Below are 13,137 nucleotides of genomic sequence, written 5' to 3'. Positions count from 1 at the left end.
CCCACCAGGTGGCGACAAAGTGCTGACAAACCCTCACCTTTCCGTCCAGTTGTATGTGGGCTCACTGCCTGCAGATGTGAGGGTGGGGGAAACAGACATTACGCGATTGACAGGTCTTTTAACCAACAGGAGCGCCGCCTCCTCCAGTTTGGGGCGGGACTAGAGAGAAAACCTTCCCTCTGAGTGGAGGCAACAGCAAAGAGTTTAATCAGGATCACACAACAATAATGAATGGAAACACGTCGTAGCCAAGAAAGTTGAGCAGCAACTTAAAGTAACTGTTGCTTGGCATTTGAAAGTTGTCTGTCGCGAGGGGAAATCCGTTTTAAGTAATGGATTATCCAGGCAAATTAGAAACTACTTTCTGGAAGAGAAAACATCTGCACTTTGATTGTTACTTTTGAAAGTATACGTTTTTTAAGGGACGCTACTGTGGAGCACACTGTAAATCTTAAACGCGTGAGTAAAGTGTAAATGGCATTTTGGGACAGTGATACGGGACTACTGCACCGTCAGCGGTTTATCTCGTTTTTGGAGAAGCGGTTTAATGGATTAATCCGTTAATGAAAGTTGTTGGAATATTTGGGAGATTTTTTGATCTTTGTTTTGCTTGGATTATCACCACTGGAAGAAATTTAAGGATTCAAGTTGACCCGGAGGATACAGCACATCTGGGAGAAAATGGGTAATATAGAAAGTGTGGATGGCCAGTCGGAGATGAAGCATCACATCATGCCTCTGAAGGTTCCCATGCCTGAACCCACCGAGCTGGAGGAGAAATTTGCCATTGTTTTGGTGAGTTGTGATCGTCTCAGTTTGCGGTCAAAGAGATATATCTACCAACTTTAAAGTATGTTTCATTTTAACTTCTGTTCTGACTCCATCTGCCTCATAAATTAATCATTTACAGAATTCAAATTCAAAATAGTGCCAGCATAAACATCCCTAATAATGGATGGTGTTTCTGTAACAAAAGAGTGCATTTGTGCGCTCTTTTGTTTTTTGTTTTACATGAAAGTATAGTGTGTGTATTTACATTTCTGTATGGTCCATTAAAAGCTGCAGATATTTTAAATGAACCGACCTGTGCTGTTCCGCCCCTCATCCACGCCCCCCCCCCTCTCTCTCTCTCTCTCCTGCGGTTCTTTTGTCTCCCCTAAAGTCAGACAACTCAGCGTTTGGCTGAAGTTAAAGTGGTGAGAGTTGGCAGGGGTTTGGCATTATACTGTATATCCTTGACAGAGCGCATCTCGGCATTCCCCATGGTTTGTTTAAAGTTTTCTCGCTCTATGCGAACCATCTGAAAACAGCATTTTCTGAATTCCCCCAAAACTCCCACGCAGAGTCTCTCTCCTCCCTCCACACTCCACATCAGGCTGGAGTTGAGCTGTCTGAGCGCTTTGTATTAATGAGCACACAGTCAACACCCACTTTTACCGACTATCAACACAGTCACACGGCCACTCTGTCACACTGGGGACTTCACAAGTTATCTCTTTTTTCAGGAACAATCATGTGGATTTAGAATAACTTGAATGTCAGGCTGAGGAAGTGGGCGCTGCAGTTAGTCATCTCCAGCGGTGGAAAATATTGTATCTGTAACTCTACTGTAGTGCATCTACACACAATTTACTAGCAACTATTTTGATCACAAATTAATCATTTAGGTCATATATTTAAGCGAAAACACCAAACATTCGCTGGTCACAGCTGCTGCAATGTGAGGATTTGCTGCTTTTCTTTGTCTTATGTGATAATAAACAGAATATTTTGGAGGATTTTGCACTGTTGGTTTGACCAAACAAGTCACTTAGGCTTTTTTTCCCCACTATCTTTTGACATTTTATAGACCACATTATGAATTGAGAAAATAAAGTAAATGGGTCAATCATGAAAATAATCGTTTCAGTTGAAACAGATGAAAGTAGATTGTTGATCATGTATTGTATTCAACTACTTACCTATTACAGCCTGCAACAGTGGTTCCCCAATCTGGGATTGAGAATTAACAGGGGCGCAGGGGGTTACAAGATAATTCTGAGAGGTCACCAGATAAAATCACAAAAATGACTTTCTTTTCTCAAAATGTAGTGGGTTTTTTTCTTGAAGCTAACAATTGCAATAATGGTTTTTTTACACCAGAAAGTCATACAGGCAGGTGCATTGAATCAGGAACCCTTACTTACTCACTTTGTTCACAACGTTTTGATACTCAGCCTGTAAATTCATATTCTTATGAATTTTGCCTGATAAAGGTCTGATAAATAATTTGGATTGTGGGTACTCACTGGTGTGCCCTTTTACTGTGACGTAGTGAACTATCTTCACCTCTACTGGGCCTCTAAAAACCCTTTAACGGAACAGTTCAACATTTTGAAAGTACTTTTCTTACTTTCCTGCCGTGAGTTAGATGAGAAGAAAGATACCACTTAAATCTGAAGCTTAACTTTGCATAAAGATTGGAAACAGGCAGAAACAGCTGGCCTGTTTTGTTTTTGTTTAATTCATACTAAAACCTGTGATGCGGGGTGGACATTGCCTCACTTTTAGGGGTCAGAAGCCAAACATTCTGGGAACCGCAGGCCGACAGTAAAGCAATGATGGCACAGTTAAGGAAATACAACATTGCAGTTTGCTTTGGACAGAAATGGAACTTTTGTCTAAACAATATCTGAGAAATGATTGCCACTTTGAAAAGAACTGGCCTGACCTGCAGAACCGGTGGAAACGGTGCTTAATAAAATAGTTGGCCTTTTCACAGTACCACAGAGGTGGAATATCTTTTAAAAGAGCTACTTTTTGTTATATTTAGTTGAGTAACATTTAAGTCATGCGGTATTATTCACAGAACCTGTATTTGAGTACTCTTTCCACACTTGCACATTCCAAAAAGAAAACAGAAACCTCAATAACATCCCTCCAACGTGTTGCTAAATAATGTTTTTATCACCATATTACCTGTTTATTTTTGGTTAAACTGTTGCATGGAGGTTTCTCACAGGTACTTATTTAAACATAACCACACCCGTCCTTGATTTTCTTCTGTTAAAGAGCTTAATTACAGCTTCAAGCAGCTAAGAGCTGCTTAGATAGTCTCAGTCTCATTCTTGATCACTTTGTGGATCCTCCATGTTTCTGGAATAAAGCCATTATTTGCTTGTCAGAGCTATCAGCAGCTACAGAGTAAAGCCCTCATATGAAGAGACTAGCACAGCAAGAAGCCATTCATGGCCTGCTTGTTGACTGCTGTGCTAATCCTCACTTATTATGACAATTATGCACTGTACTACACTGTCAGCACCATTATGACAGCTCAAGTCGGGTCTCTTTCACACAGATGGCTCCTTGCTTGGGACATTTTATATCAAGTTTTTCCATAGGATTTGTAGGCGTCACATTTCCCATAAAGAAAAAAAAGATCAACAGAAATACTGCCTAGAGACTGGAACAATTTTCTGTTGTTTGACTGCCCTGCAACACAAAGTCAATCCCTGTTATTATGTTCAGCCGTGCAGAGCAGATGATTTCTATGCAAGAGGCAGTAGACTCAACATTTCAGTTGTGTTTTTGACTGGGAACATTTTTCAAGCTCTCCAACCCTACCCCACCCCACCCCATAGTAGCCCCAGATTTCCTTTACTTTGTGGGAAAGAACAACATGCTTGTATATTTTAGTGTTCTTATCAGACAATGGACGTCTCTCTGCCCTGCTGGCCCCTTGTTTCGAGATAAAGGCACATCAAAAGCTTCTGTCTTAGTGGTTGGAGCTCTTCAGGAAGACAAGGCCATGGATCTGTTCTCTGACAGTGGCTGTAAAGTATCATATACTCCAAAAATAGTCTGAGGGATTCACTCTGCTTTTTCTAAATTGGGCAGCTTTCTTTGTTTCTTTGTTGTTAGCAGGGACATAACCGGCTTCGTCGCAGCCTCAGAAATAACACGCGTTCCATAAATGGATATTTTGAAAGGGGTAAATTCCCCTTCTCTGGACCACTGTGTTTCCTGCTGCATGATGGCATGCTGGTGTGAATGGATGTGTCTGCATCTGCGTGGTGGGACTGCCCTCTCCTCTCAGACACAGCTCACAGACGTCCCACTGGACTGACAGCAGCCCATAATGATGTCATGGGTGCAGCAGTCTTCGCCAGTGTAGTAATATCCCAGCGCTAATGACTTTAACAGGAACGCTCTACTGTAGACAGAGGAGGGGCGCAGAGGAGGGGCGAGACCCCTGGGTTAGCTTCAACTTCTTCATGCGGTCTGCTAATAAAATGCCTGGGTCCTTTCTAACCGGCAGCATGTGCTAAAGGCATCGTCTCCTTCTCGTCTCTTTTGTCCAGCATCCTCAGAAACAGCCTGAGCTCTGTCTTTTGTGGCTGGAAACAGCTGCCTGGCATTTTCCTTTCTTCGTTTTACAGGGGAAATTGCATTGCTTCCAATGGTCGTTGTGGTTGGTTCGCTGTACAATAAGAACTGTGTTCCTCGAGGCTGCTACTGGTGCATAACATGCCATTAGTTCAGCTAGTGATACAGATCTACCTAGACCTCACAGATGCACAACATAGAAGACATATCTTTAAAATTATACCTTTGTCATTGGTAGCATCCTCTTGATAGTTTTGTCTTTTTTTCCCCCTTTCTTTGCTACTTATCCTTGCTATCCCAAAGGAAAGTGGAGCCTCTCATTCACTCACCCACGCAGTGTTTCCTACCCTCCCATTCCCTGAATTCACTCTCACTATGGGCCTGTCCTACAAAATAACCTTCTCCATATGACTCTGTCCTTGTGAAAATGATGTGAGATCAGTGAGTGGCATTTTCAAAGGTGCACGCCTGGCCTTGGATCCTCTTTCAAAGTGCCTGAGCACCAGTCCACCGCTGGATTCCTGCGGTCTAGTCCCAGCTGAGGCCACAGGAGAACTCAGAAAGGGAAAATTCTCTTTGAACTGGCGGTCTGCCACTGTTCTCGGTTGTAATGACTTAACCAACATTATTAAACAGCGCACACATATTTAAAAGCTGTTATGGGTGCAGCTTTTGATTATTTACACCACTTGAATGCGTTGAAAACCATTCCAACCGATTCGTCTGACTCACAATCTTTTATGCTGTTACATCAAGTTGCGTCAATCGTAAATGTGCCGTTGCAGCTTTTCTTTTGAGATTTGATATTATCAACATTGAGTAGCAGCAAATGTTGGGAAAACTACAAACGACAAAGTGGTAGAGAAATCCGCCATGCTGACAATGTGACTCCAGCTGTCTGTCTGACATCACTGTGTCTTGATGGCTGAAGTCTAAAGAAAGCTGCAGTGTCTGATAGATGCCACTCTGGTGGAACTAATGGAGTCAAGCTGTGCGATGTGTTTATTGGACATTAAACTTAAATCATTTTCCTTTGTTGAATGGCGGTCACAGTTTATTTATGTGCTTACAATGTCTACCACTCCCTTTCTCTCACGCACCATCTTTTCTAAAATAAGAAAATGTGTTTGTTACGTCACTTAAGTTGGAAGTGTGTGTGCATCTGGCTCAGCCACCCACCTCTATATCCCAGGAAGAGGGGGATCATCATGGGAGTTGAGATCACACAGTTAAATTGGTTTTAGATCAGCGGAGCAGGCAGGGGAGGTTCAGCACAAGGCTGTCCACCTGGCTCTCTCCACCCTCGGGCTACAATTACCCAATCTGGACCAGGCTTTATGGGGAGTTTTAGTGCTTCTCCACTTCTCTCCATGTCGTTATTTTGGAAAGCAAAGGTCACGTAAAGACCATGACTGAGCAGATATAACATATTCCCATATAGCGACATTTGGGGAAATTTATTTGCTGCTTATTTTAGAGTTAGATGAGGCGGTCAATGCCACCGTCATGTCTTTATGGAAGATATGAAGCTACAGTCATCAGCCAATTAGCTTAGCATCAATACTGGAAACAGCACCTCTAAAGCTCACTAATGAAGATTTTGTATTTAGTTTGTTTAAAATACAAAAACCAGTGTAAAAACATTATAAAGGTTTTGATTGGACATAGCCATGTTAACTATTTTCCCCTGTTTCCAGTATTTGTGCTAAGCTAACAGCCGCTGGCTCTACGATTGCTGAGTTGTATTGATTTGTTATACGTGTATTTCCAAAAAATGCCATCTATTACATTTAAAGCCAGACAGACTAACAGAGATATAGCACTGGAAGTATTTGTTGTTATACTGATTCTTTTTGGTGAAAGATTGTTCTTTTTCAACTTTCAAGCATATAAGAAACAGCAGCTCAGCAACTAGCACAAGTTGTTTATGCAGATCATTGAAATGTGTATATATCTGGATGCATTTATCTATGCAAAGGATCTGCATGTGTTTTCCATTTCTATGCATATATAAGGTTTTTTTTTTGTTGGTGCGTGCATTTGTGCGCATCAGTGGGGGTTTGCATGCTTCTCTAATGCAGCTGCACCGCGGCTGTAGGTTGGAGAAGTGGTTTCCTCTTCAATACAATGGGGACTCTGTCAGTCAGTGTTGTTTTAGAAAGGGGGCCTCATCCCCTGGTGCCCTTTGTGCCGCTACACTCTTTTTACAGGGACGCTCAGAAGAACTGCTGTAAACCCATTTAAAGAGCCAGTAGATTATAGCAGCTACCTCTCCTACACACTGGTGACATGATGTAATTATTTCCCAGGCCTTTCTTAAATGACATACAGTAGCTTTTCCTTATCTTCTCCGTTTTCCAGACTTCTGCTTCTACAGTAACACTTAAGGTGAATGAAGTCATATTGAGAAAGAAAGGGGAACTTTTTAAGACGTGACGGGTAACGTGATTCAGTCGTTCTACGTGTCTTGACTGTCATTTGGTTCCTCTTTATATTATTAGTACTGTTTCCCCGTCAATGCAAACCTCGGCCAAGAAGATGAATCCAGTTTGATTCAGAACTTTTATTTGTACACAGCCCACGGTCAGATTTGTCGCCCTTTCTCGTTGGCCGACCCTCATCTTTTTAACTGGGCAGTGTGTCAAGAGGCCAGCATGAGTTATTGAGGCATTCATGTACCTGCATTCCTGACATTCCCTGTGTATATCATCTGTTGGCTGGGGCTTCCATGGTCCCTGCTCGGACACACGGAGGAGAACAAACAGGATGTTAGCCACGCAGGAATGTACGAGTACCTCCGATTCATCACCGATTGTAGTATTTATTTATAACTCAATCCTAACCTCACTTATATCTTTGTTTGTGTTCACATTTCCGAGTTACAATGTTTAAAAAAAACAAATAAATAGGACAAAATAGTTGTCAGGTGGGATGGCTGGGATAGTTTTATCTCTCTGTTGTTTTGGAACACAAAAACTTTCTAGATACGTTTGAAGCTTGAGGAACATCTGGCTTCAGAAGGACATTTCCGTCTTTATCTCAGGCTGTGGCCATTTGTTCAACCGAAAGAACCTTGTGATGATAACGGTCTCTTGCTATCACCGCTGTCAATCACTGCCATGTCACCAGGTAAATTTGATTAGCAAATGGGTTCTTGATTTTTCAACCGAAAACCAACTTCCTGTTGCTTTGACTGGCTGTGGAATGACCATTTGGTCTTGAGTTGTAAAGAAGGGAGTGCAGGGGAAGTTATTTCTCTCAACAGAGTGACTCAGAGGAGAGGTCACATAGTAGAAGACATGAGTTCATGAGAGAAGGGTCTTCAGGGTGCATTCAGGCAGGGGAAGGGAAGGTTTGTGAACTAACAGGAGGGCAGAGAAGAAGGTCGGAAAACCCCACACCACAGCTGTAAACTGTGTTGCCTTTAAGCTCCTGATTTAATGGGGATTTAACACCCCACAATATGGGTTCCAGGCATTAGAGGAGCTTTGACCATTTGTGCTCTATTGCTGAAACAAACAGTCAAGTTATCAGATATGCGAGCGAATATTTTGATCCATGATGAATCATTTCAAGTCATTTAGCAGGCAAAACCCCCCAAAATTCACTAGTTTCAGTCTCTCAAATGTGAGGATTAGCTTTTTTTGTCTGTTTTTATTCCATAAAAATTTGAAGATGTTACACTGAACATTGGGAATAGAGATTTAAAATGTTTTCTAAAAGATTTGTTAAATAAACAATTCACAGATTAGTGGGGAACAATTATCAATCATTCAAATATCTCTATTTTTTTGCCCTAATGTATAGCTTACTATCAATCTCCATCAAATAAGAAGAGTTTAAGCTGTGTGTTGGTTGAGAAATGGAAAGCAAATTATGTTTATCGATTGTGTTACACTGTTTTCACTTTCTACATGCTTTATGGTTCACATGTCAAGAATGTGGTTTGGTCAGTGACTCACGTTTGCATGTAAATGAGATGTTTCCCTACCAGTTATGCTAATATCTTAATAAATAAGCTCTTAACTGAGTCTGTTTGCTTTATAAACAAGGACAAACATTAGGGGGAGTGGACAGGGAAGAGTACTGAGCTCCATGAAAACTTTTCTTCTCCGCCTGTTATAAAAACGACTTGTCCTCTCTGATGTCCGTCCCTCCCTCACTCTCTGTCTTTGGGAGAGCTGGTAGCATCTGCTTTGTTGGGCTCCCAGTCCTCCAGTATCTTTGTGCAGGACCCATGCTTTGTTGTGATTGCCTGGTTCGCGTTACCTCGCCAAAGAGCGATAGGGTGATCGGATGTCTGCTCGGAGAAAGGGTGGGCAGTGTTTTCTCACACTCTGCTCTGTCGCTTTCAATTCCACGAGGCTTACCTGGAAAAAACACCTACATTTCATTCATACAAACATAAACATATTGTTAGAGTGGATGTGCAAAACAACACTCACACACGCTCGTATTACACTTAACAGAAGGTGCAAACCTGACATTACTCAGACTTAAGGAAGTCCCTGCAGCCCAGTGACGACAACCTCTCATCCTGTCTCCTCTCATTGTGTTTCAATTGCAAGGAAAAGGAGGAATCCAAACAATAGCGTTCATTAATGAAGAGCTGGTATGATTCACACTTACGTTTACCATGAATGATGTCATTAAATAAGGCCACCGTGCCTCGCTAAGCTCCACCTGATGCAGTCACCAGGGTATGTGGCATGTACAGTGTGACAGACAGGCGCCCAGATGTCGGTTTTCTATTTACCCGTCCTGTTCCTCTTAACGTTTGTGACGGTGCAGACTGTTTTTCCTGTGGGACACATTTATCCATCCGTCTCTGGCAAAAGAACTGGAGCATCACTTTCTTTTCTCATTGTGAGGGCCTGAAATATGCTTAAATAAAACACAGTCATGCCAAGTCCCATATTCATTCTGTTTTCGTTGCCTCCTTGTTGGCTCTGCCTCCTGACAGGGATCAGTTTTTCCAACCTCTTCAGACAGTAACCCTCATTTCAGCTACTGACCTTATCTCTCCCCTCATTGGCTGGTCCAGTATTTTCCTTTGTTACGGGATCATTGAAATACGATCAGAAAAAAAAAAAAGTGTTCCTATTTCATACATAGCTGAGGTAAAGTAAAATACAGACCAGATATCCGAGTCCTGGCAACCAACTGAAATCACTTACAATGTCAGCCTTCTATTCTCTGAAAAGTACAGCAAGTGTCACAGGATTAACATCCACACAGAATCTGAAAAAGCTGATCCATGCTTTTATTTCTTGTGGGATAGTAACTGTTTCTTTTCAAAGCTAAAGCTGAAGCTGTAACCAAATTGAAAAGAATATATTACATTAACGCTAAAGTCTAAAAGGTCAAAATATTGATTTTAAAATGAAGTTATGTGTCTATAAATCAATTGATGGGTTAGGACCACCATTTATTGACACTGGTATAATTATTTTGAAGGGATAGTTTGACATTTTGGATATAGATCTTGCTGAGAGTTGGATGAGAAGATCGACACCACTCTCACATCCATCTATAAGCTACAACCAGTTTAGCTAGCCTCAAATGTAGTGTACAGACAAGACGCTAGAGTGGTTTTGATCTCCTCATTTAACTCTCTGCAAAAAAGATAGTGAGCATATTTCACAAATGTTGAATTATTCCTTCAATATTCAGATTTTAAACGTTTACTGTTATTTTCTAGTATTTTTCTTTGTTTATCTGTTTATCTTGTACTGGTTCTCTAAATTACAATCTGTGAAGTGTCTTGAGTTGCCATTGCATAAGAAATGTGCCAGACATCAGTGAGTACATTAACCCGCCTTTCCTCGAATGTTTGATTCTAGCTCCGTGCATTGTGGTGTGCAGCGGTGACCCTTTGATTATGCTGGCTCACAGTTTAGCTGTACCGTAAGTCCCTTCTTCCCGGACCACGCCCTGATGAGCAGACACTCCGACTTGTTGGAGGTAAAGGAGGCAGTCTGGGCCTCAATGTCTGATCTACCACCGGCTATGTTCAGCAAAGTGAGCTCCTTAGCCACCCACTCCTTTCCCTCTGAGCTGATGACAACTAAGTCTGGCCTGTGTAAACCAATCAAAGTAGATAAAAACACAGACTGTGGGTTTCCAGCCCACCAAGAGCTCAAATCTAATTGAATGCGTCTGCTTAGTTGGCCACTTGTAGGGTCTGAATTTTACATGGAATAAGATAGAGCACAAAACCGTATTATTGTATCATGTCTATTGTTATTATTATTAGTATTATTGGATACAGCTATGTCCACTTCAGATGGGCTTACAAGCCACCACAAATTCCTATAAGCTAGATCCAGAATGCTGCACATGCATTTTCAAACAATTCTGCAAAAAAGACAATAAATTCAAATCAAAATTCTAAAGTTTTGCTATGATACAGAGTAAATATTGGTAATTTTGCCTTCTCTTCCAGGCTTTTGAGACAAAGTAAATTTACTTGTTTGTTCTCTACAATAACAATGCTTTCTGCAGACACGGCTCTGAAATAAAGGGTCAGTTTAGTTTGGTGTGTGGCGGTGTTATATCTTATCCTGACTCAAAGTGTGAAGCTGTGAAAGAGATCAGGGGGGAAACATCTTGTCACACTTTTCCATTTGTCTATCTGGAGCTACTAGTCATAAACTCAACTCAAGGCTGATTGTAAATCAGCTCGGATTAGGAAGCTGTCCCAGCTGACAGAGTTGCCCTGTTGACTCTTCATGTCTGAGGTGACTGTGGGCTCTGCAGCATCCCCCCTCAGTTGTGGGGGGGATATGCGTGACTTGACTGCTCTGCTGAGTCCCTGATGGCTCTCCTGGACTCTCCATGCCTCCTTAACCCGAAACCTGACCCCCTCAACTACTTTAACTGTTGAGTCTTGAAAACCTTCGTCTTCCTTTGTCGACGGCTCAGATGTCTCTCTGTTTTAGAGTTTATGCCCTCTCTGTTGGCTGGTGTTACTCCTGCACTTAATTCTCCTCCACAACTTCCTTTTACCTCTAACCGGGTGTATCACTTTATATGCTTCCCTTGGTTTGTGCATAATATTTTGACTTTTTTAGGTTATTTACCTTTTAAATATCCAATAAATGCCAACACCATTTTCCATTACACAGGAAACCATTTTTTCAGAGAGAAAAGCAAAAAAATGTCACATTTAAGAGGCTGAAACCAGCGAATGTTTTGTATTTTTTAACAATTAATCACAGAATCAAAATGTATGTTGATTGATTTTCTGTCAGTAGACTATTCATTATTAGATCTTTTTCCTCCATTATATCGTTTTCCCCCACATTTATTTATTACTTTTCTGAACTAATTTGTGTGAAGGGATCTCTAGATAAAACGCAAAAACGATTGATAGTGTATTTTAACAAGTTCAAATATATCACAGTTTTATACAGTGGCGTTTTCATTCTCTGTTTGGAAACCCGGCCTCTTGTCCTCCCTCAAAATGGGGGCCTAATGTTAGGAGCGATAGTGGTGATAATAAACCAGTTAATCTGGTTCCGCAGTGTACTGGTGTTGTGTTTTAGCCATATTTTGCTCTACACAGCACCAGGAGGCATACACTGACCCTGCCCACCAGCCATTGTTAGTGATTTTCTAAGAGGAAAAAAATAGCTCAAATGTCAAAGTATGGGAATGGCACAGCACCAAATCAAAACAAAGCACCACATTGAATCCTTTGTGAAGCCAGTCTCAGGTCAAACAAGAAAGGCCTTGCTGGAGGAGAGAGCATGTGGGCAACATGGCAACATAACAAGCACCAAACATTTTTGGCATTTCTGTAGTATTTTAGTCCTAAAATGGACTGAAACTGTGCCACAAAACTGTGCCACTGCCCCCTCTCCCCCGCATAAAACTACTTCTTTCTAGCTTCTTATAAACACAGGAAGGGCAAGATTGTATCACTGTGAGAGAAAGTGAAATGAAATTAGCTAAATTGGGTTACTTGGCTGAAATTACCCAAATCTAGTCAGAAAGGAAATCCTCTCTGCCTTTTGCCTTGTCGCAGGAGAAACCGCTTCTTAGCCTCTTCTGTCATCGGAGAAATACTTTTTTTACACCCGTAACATTCGTAGCTTCACACATCTGCTCACGATCCCACCTGTATTTGTTTACATTACCTGAGGCTCTAACTGACAAAGAGCAGAACCGTATTAAACATCAAAGTCTTGTGTGTGTCCTCATGGAACTTATTGCATTTACTCATCATTTACTGAAATTGCACCCTTTTTTCACTTCTAATTCATGTTTGTATTACTGAAACATTTTTCAAATCCAATAACAGTCGGCAGGTTTTTACTTAAAACTTTACCTTTGCTCCTTTAGTCTAAATGGATACACATCTCTCTCTCTCTCTCTCTCTCTCTCTCTCTCTCTCTCTCTCTCTCTCTCTCTGTGTGTGTGTGTGTGTGTGTGTGTGTGTGTGTGTGTGTGTGTGTGTGTGTGTGTGTGTCTGGTCTGCCTGTTTTCCAGTAACTCAGAATAAAATGACTACAAAAGGGGACCTTGCTCTTTGCCTTTTTGCCCTACAGTTCTACTTCAGTATGCATGACTGACCAAGAAAAAAAACCAAACAAGCCTTGGGTCTGAAAAGATGCTGGAGTAGATATCTTGGCTTATTTTTTCATCAACGCTTTCATTCACTGTTTGCATCACAAGTCAATGAAACATTATTTAGAGTGTATTAAAGAGATCCACTCAGTGCAATTGGTAGGTCTTAGTCGTTACTTCATTATGAACAAGGGTCAGTCC

At 41.4% G+C, this 13,137-nt stretch overlaps 1 protein-coding gene across 5 annotated transcripts in view; it reads left to right on the top strand.

Moving 5' to 3' along the window:
• The first annotated feature begins 238 nt into the window (after nucleotides 1–238).
• Nucleotides 239–13,137, top strand: part of fmnl3 (formin-like 3) — a 33,374-nt gene continuing 20,475 nt past the window's right edge. For all 5 annotated transcript variants that reach the window (XM_068733918.1, XM_068733916.1, XM_068733917.1 and 2 more), the window contains exon 1: nucleotides 239–795. In XM_068733918.1, coding sequence (XP_068590019.1) covers nucleotides 682–795 — 114 coding nt within the window. In that variant the 5' untranslated portion in view covers nucleotides 239–681. The remainder of the gene's footprint in view (nucleotides 796–13,137) is intronic.

This window comes from Cebidichthys violaceus, unplaced genomic scaffold, assembly GCF_023349555.1.
Source record: "Cebidichthys violaceus isolate CVI_PGR_0920_01 unplaced genomic scaffold, fCebVio1.0.p SCAF_6, whole genome shotgun sequence".
Taxonomy (NCBI): Eukaryota; Metazoa; Chordata; class Actinopteri; order Perciformes; family Stichaeidae; genus Cebidichthys; species Cebidichthys violaceus.
The sequence above is the reverse complement of the archived record's forward strand: the minus strand, read 5'-3'. Positions and strand labels throughout refer to the sequence as shown.